This window comes from Semicossyphus pulcher, unplaced genomic scaffold (genome assembly GCF_022749685.1).
Source record: "Semicossyphus pulcher isolate SPU_LCO1_2020_fin unplaced genomic scaffold, fSemPul1.0.p SCAF_7, whole genome shotgun sequence".
Taxonomy (NCBI): Eukaryota; Metazoa; Chordata; class Actinopteri; order Labriformes; family Labridae; genus Semicossyphus; species Semicossyphus pulcher.
In genome coordinates this window covers 7,813,450-7,836,646 of record NW_027211748.1, presented here as the reverse complement: position 1 = coordinate 7,836,646, position 23,197 = coordinate 7,813,450, and the positions used below count along the sequence as shown (strand labels likewise).

The following is a 23,197-nucleotide window of genomic DNA, read 5'->3' as shown; positions in this document are numbered from 1 at the left end:
CACACAGTTACCGTGAATCACCCTGCACCAAAGGAATGTGAAAGTAGATCAACTATGAAAGAGTTCTTTGGAATAAGAAGGTCTAATAGAAAAAATGATCAGTGCCTGAAAATCAAAGACTTCCTTTGAATGTGTGAAACTCTATTCCTGTAAATCCCAACAATGCCAATGTATCATCTGTGATCAGTCTATCACACCTTGGCATTAGTTTTAGGGTGCCATGCTCAAAGAAAGCACACACTGCTGACCTCGATGTACCTAAAAAGAAAGCAAAGCCAGCATTTCAAACTCTAAGTACACCGTGTTCAAGTCTATCATACATCGTTAAATTTCTTGGCAGAATAAAAGCTGACTTGCGAGATTATTTTCTTAACAGTTGACATTTCGTGGGTGCGGTTTTCAATGTGACACATAAAGTCAGATAACATTCTGTCAGTTTATTGCTGCCTGGAGGGCAATTTCTTGAATCTATATAAGCATCCATAACCAACAAGTTTTAACAGAAACAGAAACACCTGTTTTATAGTTTTACACAAAGGAAATAAAAGGTTACACCACCCCCTTAAAAAAGACCAATTTTTACTCCCTTACTGACCCCTGTGGGGATTGAATGTCTGTATGCATCTGTGTGTTAGTATTTGTTTGTGCGGGCTTATTAGTTTAATCATTGCATGTGGTTTAATCAGTTTCCCAAATGTTCCTGACAATGTCTCAAAAAGCTCAGATGTGAGCGTTTGTAAAGATGGACTGTACAAAAACATGTGTGCATGTATAGCTTATGATAGAAGACATCTGTTACAGATTGGTTCTATATCGCCGTAAATCGAAAAAAGTCCGCCCTTTGAAAGAAGAGGGGGATGAATAATTTTGCATTGTATGAGCCCATGTTTGGCACAGACAGAAGTTTTCCTTTAATTTCCTCCCTTAGATCTCTCGTGTTTTACAGAGCCTTGAGGAGCCAGAAGTACAGAGTGTATCACACTGTAAAGATAAGACAAAATGCATTTCAACTTAAGGATGGGTTTGCGAAAGTGAAGTCTCGGGCCTGTGAGGGAACTTGGAGGGTTTATGGCTGGGTAATATTAGAGACTTATCTCACAAGGTGATTTCTTACACCTGTCTGATATCTGTTGGATGTAGGCAAAGGTATCATAGAAGAGATCCTATAATATTTGGACACCAAGATTAAACCATATTTTAAACACACCATCAGACAAGGACAGACGTATGGTTTGCTCTTACTGGAGCATAAAGCCAAAACACTTCTTCATGAGTTCCAGATTTTTCCGGATGTTTTTAATATAATATTCTTTTTATATGGAGATAAAGGGTGTGGAAAAAGGGGGAGTCAAATGGAGCTATAAGTGATATCAGCTACGAAGACATAAACTCTACTACAAGCCAGGAAGTAGCTTATCAATTGTTACCTATGTTTTATGGTTCTGAGATTGGCAGCACAATAATAATAATTCAGTGGAAACAGTCCATGTGTTGGTTTAGGCCGTTGTTAGATTCGTTTGTGCAGTATTGTTTTTATTTTGTCCCAGATGAATTTAGAAATACAATTGTCAACTGAAAAAACTTGGGGAGACATCAAGTACAAGAGTTTCAGAAGAGTGGTCCTCATTACTAATTTAGCTCTTGATTGTTCTTCTCTACTAACCTTTGAAGCTGCTTAATTCGCTTTGTACAGTAACAGGACAAAAATAAACAAAAGGAGAAAATATCGGGTAATGATGTAACATGTTGCCATAGAGTCGTCACACTGCGTGCATACGTTTAACAAGAAAACAAGCTTTTGCCACTCTATGGATTTGTAGGTGAATAGTTCATCCTGATGGCATTTGTAACATACAGTCGAACACAAAAAAATAAACTATAGTGCTACAGCTATGGAGAAATCTTTGTACCATACAAGATTAGCTTGTTAGCTGAGTTAGCTGTTGAGATGTTCATGCTGGAGTCAGGTAAGTGACAGCAATAAAAGGAACATTAAAAAAGCATTATGCTGCAGCAGTGTTCAAAGATATTACATAAGAAAATAATGAATAAATATCATGCGTTGAGTTTTTAGATTTTTTTAATGATACACAGCTTTTAAAGCTGCTATTCACACAGACAACACATTAAATCACGTTTTAATATTGATTGCATGAACAATTTATTCCCTGAGATCAACAAAATCATTGTAAGTGTGAATCTTTAAATTTCTTCAGGATATCATTATTTTATAATCACGTTTCTCAGTGCAAATACGAGTAAGACAAGCGAATGATAATTCAAAGACAGCGATCCTATCATACCAAGAGGACTCAGGAGATTGAAGACAACAGAAATACTTTAAGACAGTGAGAGGTTAGTGTAATGCAAGTTAGTGTAAACAGAAAAGGTCCCACAGTGAGTCATTATATAGAACTTGTAGTTAGTACTTGATAGTACTATTGATTCTATGTTAATATAGTCATATAAAGTCCATAATTGTTGTTACATTGACATCAATTTTCACAGTCTGTTCGATGATCAGAGGCAGAGTTGGAGAAAGACATGACATGTAGTCCTGCACACACATTGAAACCCACTCATGCAAAGATCCAGATAAACAGATGCTGTAGTGAGGGGTCTGTTTTCAAAACAACACCTGTGAAACCCTCAATATTACTGAGCTACAACACATGGCTTAAAATTGTCACAGATTTTCCTCAGGTGTACTCAGGCTGTGAGTCAGTCTTCAGTGGTCATGCTGGGGCTGGTGTGTGTGATTGCAGTGCTCGCTGTGTTTGTGATCCTCTCCCAGCTGTTTCAGCATCTCCTGTACGACGGCCTGGAGAGCTCGGCCCAGCTCCTGGCTGCTGTACGGTTTTCCCAGAGGAGGCACGTGGATGAAGGCGGAGCGGCCCTGGCCCAGGTGCAGAGAGGTGTAGTAGGTGTAGTCGCACAGATACCTGCCAAAGATAGACGTTAGAGTTACGTAAGGTTTGTATTATTACATCTCTGATTGAACACACAAGACAGAAAACAGTGTTCCTAAGTTGTGCACATTTTTAATTTGATTTTCAAGAGAAGTATTCTCTCGGTTTTTAACGTTCCTGACTGGAAGATGTTTCACAGATCAAGAAACAGAAGGAAAAAGCACAAGTGCAAATAATAAAATTAACAAAGGCTGGATTGCACTTATGTCCTTCAGATTTTGGGGCCTGGGACCGAGTTCAATCATTTTCTAAGACATGTGTGAAGTCTGTGTGAATCATCAGAAAAGTTTAGAGAACATCTCTTACCTTCCAGCGTCCTTAGATACAGAGAAAGAGACCCCGCAGCCAGAGTCATTGAGCCTCTTGCAGACTGTTTCCATGTCCAGGACCGAGTGGATGCAGTCGGGGCCGCTCTCCATGCAGCACTGTGAGGCCGGGCAGAAGCTGCAGTTGTCCCGACGTTTGTAGCCCGTGTTGTGTCCGCACTGCTCCAGAGTGACGGTGGTGGCTAAGCCGGAAACACCCACATGAACCACCAACTGCTCGCAGGACCCAGAGCGATGACAGAGGCAGAGGTTAGTGGATGCATTTTTGTGAGATTCATTGATACATTTCAGACAAATTTCATGTGTAGTATTATGTCAATATTTGTGCTGTGTATTGGTTTGATAAAATACATACCATGGTACAGGCGTTACGACTGAATATACTGTTTTATTAAAATCTAATTTCAGGAAAACTAATGAGTAAGGAATCTAGATTTTTTTTTGTTAATAATTTGCATGCAAAGTTTACTTTTTAAAAAAAAATTATATCCATAAAAGTTGATTCTTCTGGTCAGATTACATTTTGCAAATCACAAGTGTATAGATATTTTCCTACACTCTTAGTAAACTGTGTTCACATTACATGCCTAATGTAGTAGATTTTCTTGAATACCTGAGGCTGGTGCTCTTTCCACAGAGACGGCAGCAGGCTCTGAACAGCCTGGTATTCAACAGGCACCTCACACACGTGCAGGTCCACTGCATCACCCAGACTTAATCGCTCCAGCTCCTGTGAGCACAGAAAACATACAGAGACCTTAACAGCTGCTTTACTGAGCTTTATAAGTCCTCAATAAACAAAACAGAGCACATAAGTGCATAAAACACCTGGAAATTAGAATTATTTTATGCATTTTTTAAATAAAAAGGTAAATTTAGTTAATTTGGCCCTTTAGTTAGACAATGAGCAACCTGATAACTGATTACCTGCACTGCCACCCAGCTGGAGTTCACTGCATGCTCACCAAAAGGCTCAAACCCTGCAGAGAGGATAGGGTCAAACATTATCACACAGGATTCTTCACGGCAGCAAAGATACAGAGAACAGTAAAGTACATAAAGGAGTCAGCGAGGATGCTTATCTGTTGTGGAGAGCAGTGATAAGATTGAATGTAAAAAAGGGACTCTTTATTCAGAGTCTAAAGGTTGCATCAAGTTAAACATTGACGGTGGCAGCAGCAGCACATGATTTCTCCCTCTTACCTGAGCGCTTATTTAGTCTCCTGCTGCTTTTTTGTATCTAAACCTGCAGACAAAACCCCAGCAACTACACTCTAATGACATGACATATTTAAACTATAAACAGAAGCATTAAATAATCTAATGAACTGTGCAGCTCAGATGCAAACAGGAAACTCTGAGCTATAACAACATTGTAGTAACAATAAAGAAATAATTAAGGCACATTTGACTCTCTCCACTCCTCCAGCATATTAAAACATCTCACCTGTTACTATCACCTTCTTCTTATTGGCCATCTTCCTCGGTTTTTATGGCAGGATTTATCATAGATGTATAAAAGGGGATCAAATATCCCAAAAAACAGTCCCAGGATTGTCTGCGCTAGTGCTGTCTTCTTCTGGCTCAGAGCTGAAATGACAGGAAATGACAAAACAGGTCTGGACGGGTCACACTGCCATCTGCTGTTTGGGCATGCATCCCTCCACAGGATACATCCTACACGAAGGGAGTGAATGTAAAGAAAAGGGGGGGAAAAAACAACAACAGATGGGTTGTTGGATATGTCACAGTGTGGGGAAGGGGACAGAAGAGAGTGAAATTGATCTTTAAATCCAACACAACAGAATATAATTGAAGCCATGTGTGAAATTGAAACCAAGCATCTGCTCTGCATTCAGAGATTAAAGGTTAGAGGGCAAATCTTTTTAACCTCCCCTCCATCAGTATGAACTTTTGAGACTGCTAATGAATGAACATTTGGCCCCCCTAACCAGCTGCTCCAGCGGTCTAACCGGGCAGCTCCCAGGTGTGAATGTGTGCACTGTAGCAGTGTGAGTGTGACACAGGGCGTAGCTGAAAACATGCGTGCCCAGTTAGCTGCTCCCAGGAGACTTAAAGTCAAAGGACACTTCTCTGGCTGAGGGAGGAGAGGCTGAAATCTTACACAACCTCTGACACGCTCCATTACCTGAGTTTAGAGACAGTGTTTGTTTACATGAAGGCACGGCTAATCTAATATCGCCTTACGGGAACAGATTCTTTTTTTCTCTCTTCTCCTTCTCGGTGCTCTCCCTGCCGTCCACACCCTCGGGTTGAGAAATGACTCACACATCTTGGACACTGCACCCTGTGTGGCTCCAAACTGGCACACTGAAGATAATATGCTCTCAATAGGGTGGAGTTTTTATTATTATTATTATGGAATAAAAGGTAGAGCCTCCACAGTTACAGGATACACATTGATTCCTGCCTCCACACACACACACAATGTAACACCTCCTCAGACCACCTACACAACCTGCACTGCAGTCTCTAACAGCTCCTTCTCCTCCCTCAACCCATTCACCTTTTTTCTCTCCCTCTCTCTCTGTCTCGCCTGCGTCACTTGCTATGTCAGTGTTGCCATGGAAACTAATGATGCCCTCTCTGCCTAGTGGTGCTGATGCAGACGGTCTGCTGACGTCCTCGCTGTGTATGGGCGGAATAACAATATGCTACTGTAGCTTACAGCAGAGGGACAGACTCTGTGTATGTATATTGGATGCTTACTGTAGATGCTTCTTTAACCATCCATTATATTCTATGATGGTCTACAGTCTGTTGTATTACACAAGAACAGACTGTTCTCTGTCTATTATCTGTGATATTTCCCACGATTCTGTTCCCTCTTTTTTATTCTTTCATGTTTTTTATTTCAAATTCAAGTCTTACGCTCTTTTTTATTCTATAATATTTTACGTCTGAAATATAAGATGTTTTCCTCTCGATTTATTCCACACTATTCCACCAGACATCTAAACCGTCCACACTTTCCCATGAATGTTCTCGGACCGAAGTGGCCCATGAAAAACACAGTGTGTTTGTGTTTCAGCAGACGTTTCATTATGTTAACCTTTCCACACGCTTCTTTCAATCACAGAAAAAACACATGGTTTCCTCATTCGTCTGTCACTGTTTCCTTCCCCTTTCTAGTTTACGCTCAATTTCCCTAGAAACATTTTCAGAACTCTTTGAGGCGTTTGAAACACCTCGTCTCAAGTCTTGTGTCAGCGCTGAATGTGGCCATTGAAGCTCAAAGAGCAGGACGGAGAGGTGCTGGGGTGGTTAGAGTTGTGAGTGGATTTAATTTTAACATAGTTTGAAACTTTAAAACCATATTAGGATCTGACTTCCCTTTTCAGTTACATTCTGTACTATTCTATCTATCCTATTTCAGTCTGAGAATTAGGGTCCAAAAGAGTCTTATTTCATAAAATAATACAAGACTATATCTACTTTTAAGATAACACATACGTAGAATGAAATCTGTTCTGTCTAATCAAGTCTTTTCCTCTAGTCTTTAAAACCACCTCAGGCCGAGTTAAAGGAGTGTTTTCTGTAAAGCCTGTTCCTCTGTTCCTCCTTCCCTCGGCCCTCGCCTCTTACACCTTCCCCGCCCAGTCTCTGCTCTCTTTTGGCGACCCTGAGCTTTTTTATGCTATGACATCAAACCACAATGCATTGCACTGTTTGTAGTTTACCTAGAGTCTCCATGGCAATAAAGACCGGCTCGGCCCCTTATTCAAATTGAACCGGAAACCAACGTCATTTTGGGCCAATCTCCGCGCTCTGGAGTGACATAATGGAATTTTTAGGGCTAGAAAGCAAGCGAGGTCTGGCGCTGCGCATAGCAGTCGTGCCATCGGGAAAAGACAATCTCATCCGCGCGCAGGAGACATCAGAGCCCCTCGGGCAGTACAGCTAAAGTGGTCGTCTGCTAGAGTGACTGATTCACAAGAAGATACGGAAACAGGATTATATTGAAACAAGGAACTGCTGATTTCCTCATGTTTGGATTTTACTGTTCGATAATCGTCAATGCGTAACGCTCAACACTCCCTCATGTGAGGGTGTAGAATGGAAACAACCCTCTACCCAGGCACCGTGTTGAACACTCCGAGGGTCCCCAGCCTCTACTCCCACAGCACGATGATGAAGAAGGAGATTAATCTGAACCTGGACCACCAGAACCCCGAGCTCAAATCAAACCCGCTCCGAGACACAGACGGACTTCTGAACTCCCCGGACTTGGGACTCTTGAAACTAACCTCCCCGGACCTGGAGCGCCTTATCATACAGTCAAACGGTCTGGTTACTACCACCGCCTCCAACACGAGCTCCCAGTTCCTGTACCCGAAATCCGCCAGTGACGAGCAGGAATTCGCGGAAGGCTTCGTGAAGGCGTTGGAGGATCTTCACAAGCAGAACCAGCTGAGCGAGGCGGGGTGCGTCTCCGTGGACAGACTGGAGCTCCTCGGATCGTCCAACGCGGTCGGGTCCGGCGGGCTCCAGACATCAGACCTCCCTGTGTACACTACTTTAAACGGGTATGCTGCCAGTCCTCTCGGAGCCACCACCCTCAACTACGCCACGGACACCATCCCCTTCCCGCCGCCTCCGTCTCATCTGGTCGGCGCGCAGCAACAGGCGGCTGCGGCTGCGCTGTCACGACTCCAGGCTGCCGGCGCGGTGAAGGACGAGCCGCAGACGGTGCCCGACATGCAGAGCTTCGGGGACAGCCCCCCTCTGTCCCCCATCGATATGGACAACCAGGAGCGCATCAAGGCTGAGAGGAAAAAGCTGCGGAACAGGATAGCAGCCTCCAAATGCCGCAAAAGAAAACTGGAGCGGATCTCTCGGCTGGAGGACAAGGTCAAGAGTCTGAAAACACAGAACACCGAGCTGGCGTCCACAGCCAGCGTCCTCAGGGAGCAAGTGGCCCAGCTGAAGCAAAAGGTGATGAACCATGTCAGCAGCGGCTGCCAGCTTTTGCCAAACCAGGTCCAAGCTTACTAAATCCCCAGGAACAGATTGTTTTACAGCTCTAAATATGCTCTGAGGATGCAGGCCTGTGCTATGGGGAACATTTGTAACCTTAAATCCTTATCAGAGACTTGATATGAGGACATTGTAAATGCAGCTACAAGATAAAGCCTGTAACTGACAAACTAAACAGACATCTGTACGCTCTGCTATGGTAAGAGCTGCAAGTGTAAACTGGAAAACGAGCAGCAGGTAAATGTGCTGCTGCCTCTTCTGATCATTCATGGAAATCTGCAGTGTTGTGCAGCAAACAGACTCATTCTGTTGCTCTTGTTTTGGAAAGCCATGTAGCAAAGTGCTATCCAGTGGACTCTTAGAGAAGGATAGCATTTATCTGTATGTGTGTGTAAGCTGGACAATCTCAACAAAGAGTGCAACCAAACACCAGGGTGTCACCAAGTGCTGTCATCCACCGTGTAATATAATGCCTTACTTGTTTACAAGCACTTAGCAATGACAAATATATATTTTATTTACTGAAACATTTCTTATTTTACGTACGGTCTTACTTCTTGTTCTCTCATTTGTTTTGCTAAATTGAACACTGCATGTCTCGTCGCTTGTGTACAGTAACATTTGTATTTCTCATTATGTTGGCTGCTGTGTAGTTGCCACTTCCATGAATGTATGTGTACGTGCTGAAACTCTATGTATCCATGTGTAATGGACTTTCAAGTCTCTACCTGACATTTATTAAATTCACTACATTACTAAACCTCACGTGTTCGGTCTCTTACTGCTTACCTTATTGTAGTTAGAGGGAACATTTGCGTGAATGAGTGCAGTCATACCTTTACATTACAGCTGTGGGTGTTGTATTAAGCGCAGAACAAGCTGAACCAAACCATAGATGGTCAAACAGCTGTAAAGGGAAGAAAACAAGACATTATTGCAGTATAATGCCCTCTGCTGGGCACACGAGCCATTTCTCAAAGATCACATGTGTACTTCTTGGAAATCGCTGAGCTCCCGGAAGAAATGTTGGACCGACACAAAACTCCAGCTTTTAGAATTTGTTTATTGATTCCTCATTTTAGCAAATCCTGCATTACAGAAGTACAGCACAGTTCACACAACTAAATACCCGACCGGGGGGAAAAGTCCTATTTACAGGGGTTGTTTCTGACGAGAGGAGGAGGAGAGTTGAACAGGATCGATATGTGTTCCTAAGTCACAGGAAAAGTTTACAGCTGTAGCAAAACACAATAAATAAAGTAACAAAAAAACAAGTCAAAAGTGAACCAATGCAGTAAGAATCACTATTTTAATGAAGTGTTCAGAGTATTCGGTTTACTTTCTAAACATTTTCCCTTTCTTTGAAGGTAGCACAGAGCATAAAAACTCTCCCAAACAGGTTTTTTCAGTGCAAGTCTAACAAACAAAGGCCGACAAGAACAAGCGCTCTGTTTGGCTCTAAATTTATTGTCAGGATCTCTTTGGAAAGAACGATTATTAAGACAGCTTTTATACAAACTGTACATTCACACACCCGAGCGAGTACGTGTATTAAAAACCCTTTCAGCCGGGTTGTGTTTTGCTGATTTTTGGGTGTGGATAAAAACAACTTCTATTGCTCCATGAGAACAGTCCTACCAAGTCTTAAAAGCTACACAACTGATATCAAAAGACAAACAAGCTGCTGGCCAAAGCCGCCTTGAACATGATAAGAGTTTCTTACACTGGAATGTTAAACTTTCCCTCTGGAGGAAGCATCGTAAGCGTTACAGTCACTGTAAACACAAATACATCTTCAGTCCAAAGCTGGGACGGTTTAAGCAATTGAATACTAATGAACAGCTCTTTAAAAAGTCAAGTGCAGATTGCAATGCGTCATCTAGGAAGAACATTACCTCAAAAATAAATAAAGTTATATATAATACAAAATAAATACGTTACATTTGGAAATAACTTAGGTGTCCAGAACATTTTTGCATGCCTCAGCTCATCTGTGAATGCAAGACATACAGAAGGTTTGGTACTGTACACACAAGCAGACAAATCTTTAGCATCAGAGAAATTAAAGTCACAACTTGACATTAAACATGCTTCAAAACATCATGTCCCCCCACGAAAAGTAAAGATGAAAGCATCATCCACCGTGACATTAGAGGCTATCTGAAGAGGAGGGTCTGTGGTGGGTTACCAGTGCTCACACTGACTCACATGCCTTTCTAGTGAGTGCATGTTTCACATTGTATGCAGTGATTGAAAGTTAATACAACGAGAAGAGGCCACGGGCTTCACATGTGAAACCTTCAGGCCCATCCGGTACCTCAGAAGAGAAACTGAAGGACAGTTTTAAATCCAGACAACAGCTCATACAAAGAACCATCCAGCCAACCACAAGCGGTTCAAAACATCAACATGCACCTCGCACTAAAGCACAGGCAGGAATCCCACACCCTAAATCATCATTATTGTATCTTCATTATATATGTATATATATTATATATGCATCTTCAAATGCATATCTATTGACTTTTAGACATTTATACACTCTTCATTATCTTTTTGTGCTGTCTTAAAAAAAGTAACAAAAAAAGTTAGAAAAGAAAGACTAAGAATCTAAAATTGAGCAAAAGAGCAAATGACACGGCCTTTCAATTACACTAGAAGAAGTAAAAAATAAATTAATACAAATCTGGGGAAAAAAATCTAGAAAACTGATATGCATGATTTTTCACTGTAGTTGTGTCCACTTCTAAAATTAAAAGAAAAACTAACTTTGAAATAACCCTTTCTGGACGTCAAACTTGGACCCTATAATAAACCGTAGAAGATCAATCACAACACTCGGGAAGGACCAGTAATTTCACATCCTCAACACAACACTCAACCACCTTATAACGCTGAAAACAGCACCTATATCCACAGCAACAAACATACAGTATATTTCCAATGGGGCTAAAAGTGAAACAACTGAACTGATTCGTTTGATTGAAAGTGATAATCTCGAAGATTTTCATGTAAATAAATCTCTGTTTAGTCTATCTATCGCTGAATGAGTAACACAATGGTGATTGAGCCTATGGCCCACTGATGAAAGCCTTTGCATTTGCAGGACTGAGTCTGTGGTGACTTTTGCAGAACCACACCTAAAGTCTGTTTGTTCGGTCCGAATCAAACACCAAATTGTTACTTTGTTGCATTTTGCCTTGAGTTTGGTTTGTGTTCACACGGCAGCTCTAACTAGTGGACCAAAAGTTCTGATGCGCGAGGAAACTGCTCTCTGATTGGTCAGAATTTCCATGTGGGAAAACTGCGTGAAGTAAACAAAGAGAGCGCACTCCTCGATCACACTCAACACGATGGTGGACTTTAATGTTTTTTTACTTTTATCCGACATTGTTCCACAGCTCGATCAGTTCCATTCTCTTTTTTTTGTGAAAGCACCTTTGTGACGCGTTTTCCATCACCCAGCAGAGGTTGGTCTGCCAGAGAGGGCATGCGGAGCTAAGCGGCTGCTTTTTATTTATGCAAGTGCTGCGAGTAAACATCTTCGAGATTACCACTTTAAGTTTGAGGCGTTGATGCTGATTGGGAGCTGGGGTTAGAGGATCACACTAATATCCCTCCATTACAGCCTTTTACGCAAAATCCAACTTGAGACTCGGCTGGTCTTATAATTCTGGCATGATACAGTATAGTGTTGGCTTAAAGTACCAATAAAAAGAAAAAACACTTGGGATTGTTCCTCTGTTATATATTCATAACCACTCTGTCTGTATTTCTGAAATGAACAAAACCCTTAAGGTGATATTTCTGAAAACACCGAATCTTTGAGGTCAGAGCTGTTGGTGTCGTGAGAGAGGTGGAGAATCTAAGCAGCTGGGTTGTGTGTCTCTGTATGGCAGTGTTTTGGTGTGATATATCTGCGTGTAAGTGAATTTGAGAAAGAAAAAGTGAGACAGACTGTAAAAATGTAAAAAGGTGTGTGGATTTCAGGACAGCAGACAGTGTGTGTATGTGTGTGTGGTCATGTTTAACATGCACAATCCTGAGTGGACCTCTGCGGCTGCTCGGTGAGCTGTGGGCCCTGTTTGGCTCCGGTGACGGTCGGGTCGTTGTTGTCCAGACTCTCCGTCATCCTCTCGCAGATGATGTCCACCAGCCGCTCAAAGGTCTGCTTCACGTTGATGTTATCTTTAGCGCTCGCCTCAAAGTACTCGAAACCTGCCAGGACAGAAGCCGGAGTCGGAGAGAGACCTGGGTTACTCTCATTGTTCTAATGTGAAGCTTATCCAGTTAATCCACTTATCCCATCATGTCAGGACACATCAAGACTACAGTCAGACAGGAAGGCCAAACCGCTCTCATTTTTTTCCTCTGTATCAGGTCTGTGTGCTAATTATAATCTATTTATAACACCTGAAAACAAATAATTCTGTAGTTTGAGGTTATAATGAACCTGGTTCAACATTAAGTCTCATAACACATGACACTACAACAATCAAACAAACACGTTTTGATGTCGACGTTTCAACAGAAAGAGCAAAAAATGACACCAGCAGCTCGCAGACTCTTATGACTCTGAATGTGGTTCTATAAGGACTGCAGAGCTATAGGTCAGACCTTTGTTCAAACAAACACATGTTGCTATTTAAGACTTTAGCAAAGCTGCCATTGATCTTCAATGACTTCAGCCTGATTTGTTGTTGCGTAACTTTTAAACATGGTAATACTATGTAGTGCTCAATCAAGATGACCTACAGTATGACAAATACAGACAAAAGGAGATGAACACAGAGGAGAATCAAAATCCAACTGTGCAAACATAACCCAGATCATGTTCATGTAAAACATTAACATCAATGTACATATCTTTACCCCATCTTTAACCCTATGAAACAAATGTTGATTTTTAAATTATCCTGTTTAAATGAATCTAAAAATAAAAAAGTGTAAGATCTAGAGCCATCATTCTTTTGGCAGCCAACAGCTGAGACGTCAGTGTTTCGTGCCATCATGCTGTCTGTTCGTTGATGTCATTATGTTACATTATGGGGGGGGGTAAAACATTTGCAGGGCGGCTGCAAAATGACAGTGAAAAAGCAAGTGCTGCAGCGATCTGGCCAAGGGACGTTGTTTGCATATTACTCATTAAAAAGATCAGAAATATAAACCTTGTACAGGCTTTATGGGATACTATAAAAAAATATTGTTTTGGACCAATATGCCGTGTGGGTATATTTAGCAAAACCAGATAAAACAGCATGTCTGGTTTTTGTATTTGTTTTATTTATGACTCTTTACCATGGTTTATTGACTCACATAAACATAGCTTATGTTTTAAAGATTCGAAGCCTTATGAAGCCTTTGAAGATGCTCTAATGACAACACAGTAAGCAAAAATACCAATGTAGGCCCAGGTGGGTGGACTCATTTCTACTGAAGACTTCAAACGAACAAAGCAATTTAAGTGTCACTAAAGCTCCCAGGAGAAGATAGTACAAAAACAACACACACATGGCATCTAGGTCTTACTCTGACCAGTAGACTTACCCAGCTGTTCTGACAGCTGCCGGCCCCTCTCTGCAGCCACCACTCGCTCATCCTCCATATCACACTTGTTCCCCACCAGGAGAACCTGGGCGTTGTCCCATGAGTACGTCTTAATCTGGGTGGACCTGAGAGCAGATGCAAAACTGCATGTTCAGAAAAAACGACTTGCTAAATCTCACCAACAACTTTCTTACATGCAAAAGCAGTGTTCAGTAACGCAAGGCTTCATGTAAACCACTTATATGGATAAGAAAACAAATATGAAAGTCAAAATTTAAACCTGAACTATCTGATGTACTTCCAGCTGTTTTGCAAACATGCAGCCTGGCAAAGAAGGATGACTTAAACAGACATTATTGCTCTAAGTTATCTTTTCACATACAAACAACTGACAGATTACTGACTTAGTCTAAAACCTGTCCTTCTATTCTTCTCCCAACTAATGTGTGCTTCCACTTTGTGTCTAGTCCCAGCAATCCCAGAAAAGCTCAGATATTCATCTGGTGTGTACAGTCAACAAACACAGGAAAGCTAGGTTGGTAAGTTGCCACATTTATACACAAAGACAAGAATCTTAAGCTGTGGCTCACCAGTCTTGAACAGCGTTGAAGGACTCCTCATTGGTGATGTCATACATGAGGATGAAGCCCATGGCTCCCCTGTAGTAAGCAGTGGTGATCGTCCTGTAGCGCTCCTGGCCAGCAGTGTCCTACACAGACAGACACCAACACCATTGTTTTTAAATGATATAAACAGAGCATCGTCAAAGAAGGATAGGATTAACATTAAAGTGAAAAGATGGTCTGAATGCATGGATGTTCTTCCTAAGTTTGTGGTCTTAACGTTGTTGGATTAAAAGAGCCCTGGGAACAAGACACTAATGTGCAAGTATTTCTTTGTTTCTTTGTTCAGATGATTGCCACCCTGCACCTGCAAAGAATTTACGACCGTGCACGTGCCTCCTGATGATTGCAGAGGTTTAACATTCAGCCAAACGCCCATGAGCATTAGGGATTCCTCTGGTGTCGCATGTTATTAGCAATTGGTCCCAGGGTCGGGCTTTATGGCTCATGTTAAGTACACTTCAAGGGTATTGCCATTACACAGCAGATGAAGTGATTGTGGGGAAAGGAGGGGCCGTTTGAACAGCTGCTAATCATTAAAGATACATGATAATAGAGACTGTTTTAGTCACACAGATGTGATGGAGCTGTGTAAAAACAGGCACTCTTATAAATTTGCATTGATTCCATCTTCCAGCTAGTTTTTGCAGGCCTGTTAAATTGTAAGTGCCGTCGACCAGAAACAATTAGCTGAGAACGGAAAATTAGCTGGTTGCAGCGTCTCCAATGTGAACATTAGCTGCTTTTCAGTGTCAACTATCATTGTTAACTGTTGTTGGACTTTACAAGACATTTGAATACATCACCTTGAAGGATGGGATATGAGAAAGGATGTTTTCATCGACATAGCTCTTGCTGTTTCCAGAAAATGTATTGCGTTAACCGGTAAGTCGGATTCCCCCCCTCTCCATATCAAAATGGGTATAAGAGATGTCTAGCTGTATGCCACTAGAGAAAATCACATATGTGCTGAAAAACAAATATGATGTATTTTTAGGGATCTGGCAGCATTTACTAACTACATGTACACATTACCTCTAGCAACTGTGGACATGCTGTAAACTTTAAACTGGTTCCACCACAGGCCGATACTAGCGTCTGGTCTATGTCATGACATGTGTGTTGGTCTCTTCCTTGTTCATCTATATATGTAAATGTGCACTTAGATGTGTGTATATGCGTGTACATTAGTATGTATGTGTATGCTTATGTAGCTGGATGTGTACATGTAGACGAGTGAAAATATTTAAATTAAATATTTCTTCATTTTTTGTAATATTTTTTGTGTGTTTATTGAAAAAATTCAAAAGGAAAATATTCCAAAGGAAAAAAAAGAGGATATTTTCTGACACTTTAAAGACTAAACTATAATTTAGAATATAATCAGCAGATTACTTAATAATTAAAACAATCACCAGTGGCAGTTTTAAATAGAGTATCAGGGATGTAACTGCAGTTGAAACCGGCATTGGTGTTTCAGTGTGTAGTTCCAAAAAGAGACTAAATTCTGTGCAAACCTTTTTACCTACAATTAAACAAACCATTAAAGGAGAGCAATAGTGTCAGCTGCATGTTATTAGGGCTGGGTGACTGTTTTTCTGATTTTATCTTAGGCGAGTGTGAACTGCACTGCTGTATTGTGCAGGAAATATGTATAACAGATTAGACTCTGTATTACCCGACACAGAGAACACACTGATTGAGACTGATGCAGTAAATCTGTAATGTAAAATAAGTAACACAAGTGTGGACTCATAGACTTCTCCGCCTGCCAAGTCTTCAGTTACTCAGTTATAGAGTTCAGGGCAAAGTGTCAGCTGACAATAAGTAATTCTGGGGAATATCTCTATACATGTTGGTGTTCACTTCCTCACCCAGATCTGCAGCTTTATCCTCTTGTCATTCCTGTAGATGGTCTTAACCTTGAAGTCGATGCCCACCGTGCTGACAAAGGCTGGCGTGAAAGAGTCGTCTGCATACCGGAAAAGGAAGGAAGTCTTTCCTACGCTGCTGTTGCCAATGATGAGGATTTTAAACATGTAATCAAAGTTCTGGTCCGAAGACTCCTTCTGTCCGTACGTGGCATTTGCAGACGCCATCTATGCAAGGATTGAGAACACATTTTAATTAGTCACAAGGAATTAACCTTAGGGTTTGTTACCTTTTAACATAACCCAATACAACACCACCCCCACTACAACCTACAGTGACAAAAATAATCTGTGTAGAATCAAAGTCTCTCTGACAGCGTCTGCAAAAAACCTTTATACATATAAAAGTTAGAGCAGAGCTGTCATATTTGATTCAATCAGATTGTGCAGGTACTGCATTCAAGAAATGTTGTCAAGTCCCTGTTGTTACACAATTTCCTGCTACTTGCTGAAACATTTCATGTTTTGTACAGACAAATGGTAAAATAAACAAAGAAACACCTCTGCCTCTTCTCCTGCTATTAGAATATTGCTGTTCTGGTGTAGGACACCAAAGATAGATTAACACAAATACTTAAGATAATTTCTTGCATTATTCAAACAGATTTTTGTTAGGTAGTCTATACATCAAGAAAAAGATCTATTATTCTACAAGAAGGGAAACGTCTGAGAGTAAGACAAGAAAGATCAAACCTTATATTTCACCTAAAGACATCCTCTGTGGTTACTTTTAGCGTGACAGCAGATTCAGGCATCCTTTGGCCTAGTTACACAGACATGTCAAGATCTCTAAATCCCAGAGATGTTAAACACATTAACTTAAGTTGATAAAATAATGTAATGCAACAATGCTAGCATTAGAGCTGCAATGATTTGTTGATTAATTGATTGGAAGAAAATGCAAACTGTTCTGGCGATCTATTAAGTGTTCCAGTTTTGAGCATTGAAGAAGCTGTCTCCAGGTTCTTAAATGTGAGGCTTTGCTCATTTCTTTGTCATTTATGATAGTACATGACTACTATTTGGGTTTAGGACTGTTAGTTGGACAAGGTGAGCAGGCAAAGAACAAATTTGACTGCAAGGATGTATCAAAGGGGCCTGGCATCCGTCAAATATGCCACATTTGACATGAAATGGACTTCCTGCCTCATATATGGGATCCACTCACCATAAGAGACCATTATTTGGCACATCTGTGAAGTATACTAAAGCACAGAAATATGAGATGGATCGTAGTCATGCCTCCCACAGACAACAGCAGAGACCATCTGAACTCATAAGTCATTGTAAAACAGCCTTAGGTAAACAATTTAACCCCTGATGAGGTTAAATAATGTCAGTATCGTCAGCTGTCGGAGGTCAGGTTACACACCATATGGTTCCCCGGCAGTCTTATAGTTTTATCAGGGAATAAAATAATTTAGCCGTTTCGCCAAGAGGCTGTGTAAATACAACCAGCCAATACCTGCACACACAGCCTTGAGTGTTTCCATATCATGTCAATAACACAAGGAGTGCACACCTTCGCAACGCAAGATAACAGGGCGGAAGTACCAGGGCTTAGCAGGCTAAGCATCAGCTAAACTGACTATCCTTACCCATCCAGGAGGGCAGGGAGCCTCCGCTAGCCAGCCAATTATGAATGACCATATGATAGGACAGAATTTGCCTTCTAGTAAATAAGGGGATAAACAGAGAAATTTTCATCACCTGCAATGCCCTCTGACTTTTTCCTAACACAACATACTCCCCATTTAAACGGCCTAAACCGCATCCCCCCCTCTCCACAGCGGAGCTTATCTGGCGTTAGCCTGCGAGTGAATATGTTAGCAGCCTGAATATGACAGTCTGGTCTGGTTCACATTAGCTGAAGAATAACCGAGAAAAAGCAGAACAAAACGTTTGCATTTTATGCAATGCTTGCGACACAAAATAATCATGAAACGACTGTTGAAGAGATGAAAGAAATACATATACAAATGCAGTTTTCAGCCGTTGGAAATGCATCCATTTAGGCTAGCGCCGCTACCTTTAATGCTAACACAGCGGACCGTTACCAGTGTTTAAAACAGCAGCAAGAGCTAGCTAAGCATCCCAGCTATGTCAAATGAAGGTTACTCTTCCTTATTTATGTCTAAAATTTCAGTCTAAATCCAGGATATGACACACGGAAAATAATCCACATACTATCTATTGCACCTGCTAATTTTTACACGGCCACCTTATGACAAATAAGCGCAGGGTTTACCATGAAATGTGTGTTTTATCCTCAGCTTCGCAGCAGCAGCGCCTAGCCCAATGCCCAGCTTTGCACCTGCAGTAGCTCGTGCGCCTCTTGATTGACAGCCCCGGCATAAGCGGGTACAAACAGAGTGTAAGGATGACTGGCAGGACGACTGACCAATAAGAGAGAAGGGTCCATTCATTCTCAAAAAGCCCCGCCCAAATCGGTTTTATAGATCATTTTGATATTTTACTGTGAGATTACAGGTTTATTTCATTATTGCTTGTTATAATAAATAGTTAATGTAGCAGCATTGAGTATATATTGTAATACCACACATACAAATACTTTATTACAGGTAAAAATTCTGCATTGAGATGATGTATTAGAGGATTTTATCTTACATACTCACATATCCAAAGTAAAGGTACTTATTATGAAGAATGATCCATTTTCAAAGCGTTAAATTACCTTTATTATTATTATTATTATTATTATTATTGCAGATGCATAAGCAGCATTTTAATCTGTAACTTTGTCGATGTGAAGCTAATTTTTATGTTTTATGTTCTTTGCATAGTTTAATCTATAACAGTGCATTCAGTTTTATAAACGTATTATGTGTTTATACGATCCTAATCTGCAAAAGGGGAAACCGTACAAGATTCCCCCCTGAATCACAGAGGATTCAAAGTATTAAGTAGCATAAAACAGTGTTACTTAAAGTTCAAGTACCTCGAACCTGCACTCAAGGAGTACTTGACTAAATGTTCTTGGTCACTCTCTGGTGCTTCTGAACAGTATTACCTTTTCAGTTCCTCTTAAGATGCATTCAAGGTTATTAAGCAACCTAATCACCGTACCAGTATCATATTATCTATATTGAGTATGCTCTTGTTTCTATTCTTCATTAAGATGTATATGCTGGTAAATACTGAAAGTTTTTCAAGGCAGAACCTAATGCATGCTTAATACTCATCATGTACTCCAGAAACCAGTAAACCAATGTAAAACTGGCTGCATGGTACCACTTGTAGCAACTGACCCATTGACGGGCTGCTGCTTCTTAAGAGACTAATAATTTGTGTAATAACCATGATCAATATCAACTTAATAATACAGATGTGTTGCTTGTGATTCAATGCCATGTACATTGGTTTTAAATAATAAAGACATGTTATGTTTATTTATATGTAAACAAAGGCTTTTACACCTTTATTTATGCTTTATCATTTAGTCTCCTGCTAAAAGCAAAGACGAAGACATCAAGAGTGAAGAGTTTCTCCTTTATTGGCAAGGCATACAGTTCTAGTTGGAGAGAGGGCTAACACACCCGCAGTTAAACAGCAGAGTTTGGATTGTCAAAGCTGCAGTCTTTGTTTATGACACATATTCATAAAATCTCTAAGAGAAGAAATTCTGATCTAGGATGACTTGAGGCTGTATGACTATATCATTTTCACTGTGAATCAAAGAAGATCAGCACACTGACTGCGAGAACCTTCATGAAGCTGTGATCTGACCAGATCAGCGGAAACAGAGGAAGACAGGAGAGAAGGGATGTTGCAGAAAACCCAACTACTTTTACACCAAGAAAAACATGAAAGTGAGCATTTTTTGCTTATGAGTAATGTTACTTTCAGACATAAAGAAATGAAATGAGAAAGGAAAAAGCTGAGAAATAGTTGACTTCTGTCCTGTTTGACCTTCTTGCACATCAAGCTACATGTAAGCACTAAACCTCGGACTAAAATAAAGCCTACTGTTCCATCGTTTCTGACAGATAATACAGAAATAATAAATAAACTGTACATGAAGTACTGTGAGGAGAATGTACAAATAAAAACATTAGTGACACGCAGAGAGACAGACATGTTGTGCTGGTTGAGCTGTTGTTGAATAGTCCTTAGTGTTGAAGGCATCCTTGAGTGTTGGTCTGTCAGGTGATGTTTATGGCTACAGAAAGGATCGCACATGTACTCCAGCATGTCAGAGACCAGAAATAAAATTCCAAGTTTGAAAATAAGGCGTCCAAAAAAAAAAAGAAGCATAGCACGTTCACACTTTAAAACAAGTTTCTCCACAGGTTTTGTAAGTGCTCTATACTCTCCATAATCTTTGAATCCCGCAGCCATCTCATGCATTTCAACAGTACACATTGTTTTCTACAGTCAATTATAAAAAGAACAAAACATTTCAGTCCCTCCAACATCCATCCTTTAGGAGCTGTAGTGGCCCAGCCCGTGCAATTCAACTCTCCAACAGAAAAACAGTGAACTGTCACGTTATACATGTTACACTGTACTGGAAGTGCAGAACTGTAAAAGTACCATACAAAGTGCTTTGGTTTTTTCTTAGCAAATACATCACAAAAAAGTCAGTCATTCACTCACACACACGAAAAACACATCACTGTTTTAAGACAATATCAGTTTCAGTTACTGTTTGAGCAGGAGTTAGAAAAAAAAAAAGCAACAGAGACATGTGGGTCAGATTGGCACGCAGGGCGCTACAATCAACCAACTTTATCAGTCACTGATGGAAAGTAGCCAGTGGCAAAATGGAAATTACAGTACGGGTTGTGTCATGCTTGCTTGGCACTTGTTTTGTCATTGACTATGTCCCTGTGAAGAGCGAAATATTGATCAATGAGAGAAAAATCTGGCACAGGAAGCTCTCTCTTAGCAGCCTCCTGATTTAGTTTTTACAGTTACAATGATGCTAACATCTTATTTGCAACCACACTGCCCTTTGAGTGGCTGGACGCTGCTGTGTTTGACACATTATGTAGTTAACTGATTTAAAAGGATAGTTCCATGATTTTGCAGCTTTTTAAGTTATTGCAGGACATTTGTGCTGGTTTTTTCAACAGCCAATGACAAACTGTTTCTCAGTCAACAGCCTCCAAAGTGTTTATGTTCTGGCTCAAGCCCTTAAATACCACAATGAGGGCTGCCTATGAACTAAACTGTAAAGTGCTAAACTTGAAGGCAAACTCATACAAAAGGGTGCCGAATATAAAAAGAAAAATTTGAAATGAAAATAAAAGCTTACAAATATAATTAAAAGAGCAACACAAGTGAAACATTTGTGATATTTTGGGGAGTCTTACACTTAAATATGGTTTGAATGTATTTTGACTCTGATGCCAGAACTTCAGTTCCACGTGTCGACACTGGGAGGCGCCGTGTGCACAGCCCACAGCACCACACTGACACTGGCTCAGTTTTTTCACTGACACAATATTATAGATTGGGATTAAAAAAAGCAAAGAGTTTGCCTGAAACAACTGAAAATCTTATATAATACTTAGCATCAGCTACTTAATTATAATTATAATCTTCCAAAACAACTGCCTGCTGAACTCAATGAAACAGGCTGTGCTACATTTATAACCTTAATGATAGATTCACTCAAAATGCCTGCTACATTTAAAGTCTCCCGCACATGCATAGTTCCTTTCCGCCATTACTTTGCTGACACTGCTTTGACGTGTGCTATTTACTGCATCTTCGTTTACTGTACAGTATTTCACTGTGTATGCACCTAATAAAGACAGCAGAATAAACAAACAAACAAAAAGGCAGGCAACACAGCATTGTCCCTGTAAATTGCAAGTTTGGCAAGATGTCTTACAAAACGTTGTTTTGTTTTCACCATTCGTCACTTCCTCACTTTCTTCATAAGTACTCCAAAAGAGGAAGACAGTACTGTTTTATAGTAGACCTTGGTTTGGCTGGTAAAAGGGAAGCTTTTATAAACTTCTCATCGTCTCTGTAGAACTTCATCCACAGTTTGTCTGAGTGACAAAAAGGCCTTTTTGACTGCCTTGTAAAAATGCAGACTTTCCCCTACACCCATCCGCACTCCCATACTCTGCACCCCGAGGCTTGCTGTCACCCGTGTCCACAGAACCCAGACGTGGTGGTGTTTAGGTTGGAGTGGGAGAAGGGGAGTGACGGAGGACGAGGCACCGAAATAGAGAAAATAAACAAAAAAGGCCAAAAGAAACACAACTTTTGACGGGTGCTATGTTCCAAGTCTGAAGCGTGGAACCCCAGAGACGCCTTCCTGCTCTGCTTCTCTGTCTTCTGCTATATCTTTATCAGAGTCTAAAGAAAACGTCCTGCCTGAATCAGTTGTGAGTTCTTCGGGAAGCAGGTCGGTTGCAGCATCAAGTCCGCTGCCAGAGTCAGTTCTGGAGAGTTCAGGCCCCATGCTGTCGCCGTGGCCCTCCTCCTCCTCGGTAGGACTCTCTGCATCCGACTCTCCCTCCTCTTCCAAGGTCAGCTCAAACTGGAACTTGTCAGCCGAAGTGGAGCCACCGCTGAGTGCTGAAGCTTCTCCGGCGAGGGCTTCCTCCTCCTGTTCCTGGTTTGGTGAGGGGCTGTGGGGGATCATGCTCTGGTACCACTCTCTGTTGTCCTCCAGTGTGTCCAGGATCTCCTGAGCGTCCGGATGGACGAGGTCTGCCCAGGTCTCCCACAGAGGATGGACAATGTAGTCAATGAAACCCACCTGAAACAAAGAGGGGAGGATTTATTCTTTTCTTTGAGTCACTTTTATGATGAATTTTCTT

The 23,197-nt window shown here is 41.0% G+C and overlaps 4 protein-coding genes across 5 annotated transcripts in view; 1 reads left to right on the top strand and 3 right to left on the bottom strand.

The window, feature by feature from the left end:
* Positions 1-1,890: 1,890 nt before the first annotated feature.
* On the bottom strand, positions 1,891-6,692 carry LOC138611756 (pyroglutamyl-peptidase 1-like). The gene is made up of 6 exons (XM_069684985.1): positions 5,504-6,692; positions 4,743-4,885; positions 4,223-4,275; positions 3,909-4,025; positions 3,276-3,508; positions 1,891-2,942 (listed from the first exon to the last, which is right to left on the bottom strand). Exons 2-6 carry the CDS (start codon positions 4,771-4,773, stop codon positions 2,729-2,731), a joined length of 648 nt encoding a protein of 215 aa, XP_069541086.1. The 5' UTR covers positions 4,774-4,885; positions 5,504-6,692; the 3' UTR covers positions 1,891-2,728.
* A 442-nt stretch (positions 6,693-7,134) lies between these two features.
* On the top strand, positions 7,135-9,053 carry LOC138611850 (transcription factor JunD-like). Its single transcript, XM_069685103.1, has one exon. The coding sequence runs from the start codon at positions 7,373-7,375 to the stop codon at positions 8,309-8,311; it is 939 nt and encodes a 312-aa protein (XP_069541204.1). The 5' UTR covers positions 7,135-7,372; the 3' UTR covers positions 8,312-9,053.
* Positions 9,054-9,336: 283 nt separating this feature from the next.
* rab3aa (RAB3A, member RAS oncogene family, a) lies at positions 9,337-18,724 on the bottom strand. The gene is made up of 5 exons (XM_069684141.1): positions 18,643-18,724; positions 16,338-16,562; positions 14,431-14,549; positions 13,841-13,965; positions 9,337-12,511 (listed from the first exon to the last, which is right to left on the bottom strand). The coding sequence occupies exons 1-5, from the start codon at positions 18,643-18,645 to the stop codon at positions 12,321-12,323; spliced, it is 663 nt and encodes a 220-aa protein (XP_069540242.1). The 5' UTR covers positions 18,646-18,724; the 3' UTR covers positions 9,337-12,320.
* Positions 18,725-19,885: 1,161 nt separating this feature from the next.
* The window catches only part of pde4ca (phosphodiesterase 4C, cAMP-specific a), a 38,497-nt gene continuing 35,185 nt past the window's right edge, over positions 19,886-23,197 (bottom strand). For both annotated transcript variants that reach the window (XM_069684140.1, XM_069684138.1), the window contains exon 15: positions 19,886-23,136. In XM_069684140.1, the coding sequence (XP_069540241.1) occupies positions 22,648-23,136 (489 nt within the window). In that variant the 3' untranslated portion in view covers positions 19,886-22,647. The remainder of the gene's footprint in view (positions 23,137-23,197) is intronic.

Coding starts and splice junctions, on each gene's coding strand:
- LOC138611756 (XM_069684985.1), bottom strand. CDS start 4,773: ATGGCCAATAAGAAGAAGGTGATAGTAACAG. Junction 4,026..4,222: donor CCAGCTGGGTGGCAGTGCAG/GTAATCAGTTAT, acceptor CTGTGCTCACAG/GAGCTGGAGCGATTAAGTCT. Junction 3,509..3,908: donor GGAAAGAGCACCAGCCTCAG/GTATTCAAGAAA, acceptor TCCTGCGAGCAG/TTGGTGGTTCATGTGGGTGT.
- LOC138611850 (XM_069685103.1), top strand. CDS start 7,373: ATGGAAACAACCCTCTACCCAGGCACCGTGTTGAACACTCCGAGGGTC.
- rab3aa (XM_069684141.1), bottom strand. Junction 14,550..16,337: donor GGATAAAGCTGCAGATCTGG/GTGAGGAAGTGA, acceptor CTGTCTGTGTAG/GACACTGCTGGCCAGGAGCG. Junction 12,512..13,840: donor GCAGCTGTCAGAACAGCTGG/GTAAGTCTACTG, acceptor CTGTCCTGGCAG/GTTTCGAGTACTTTGAGGCG.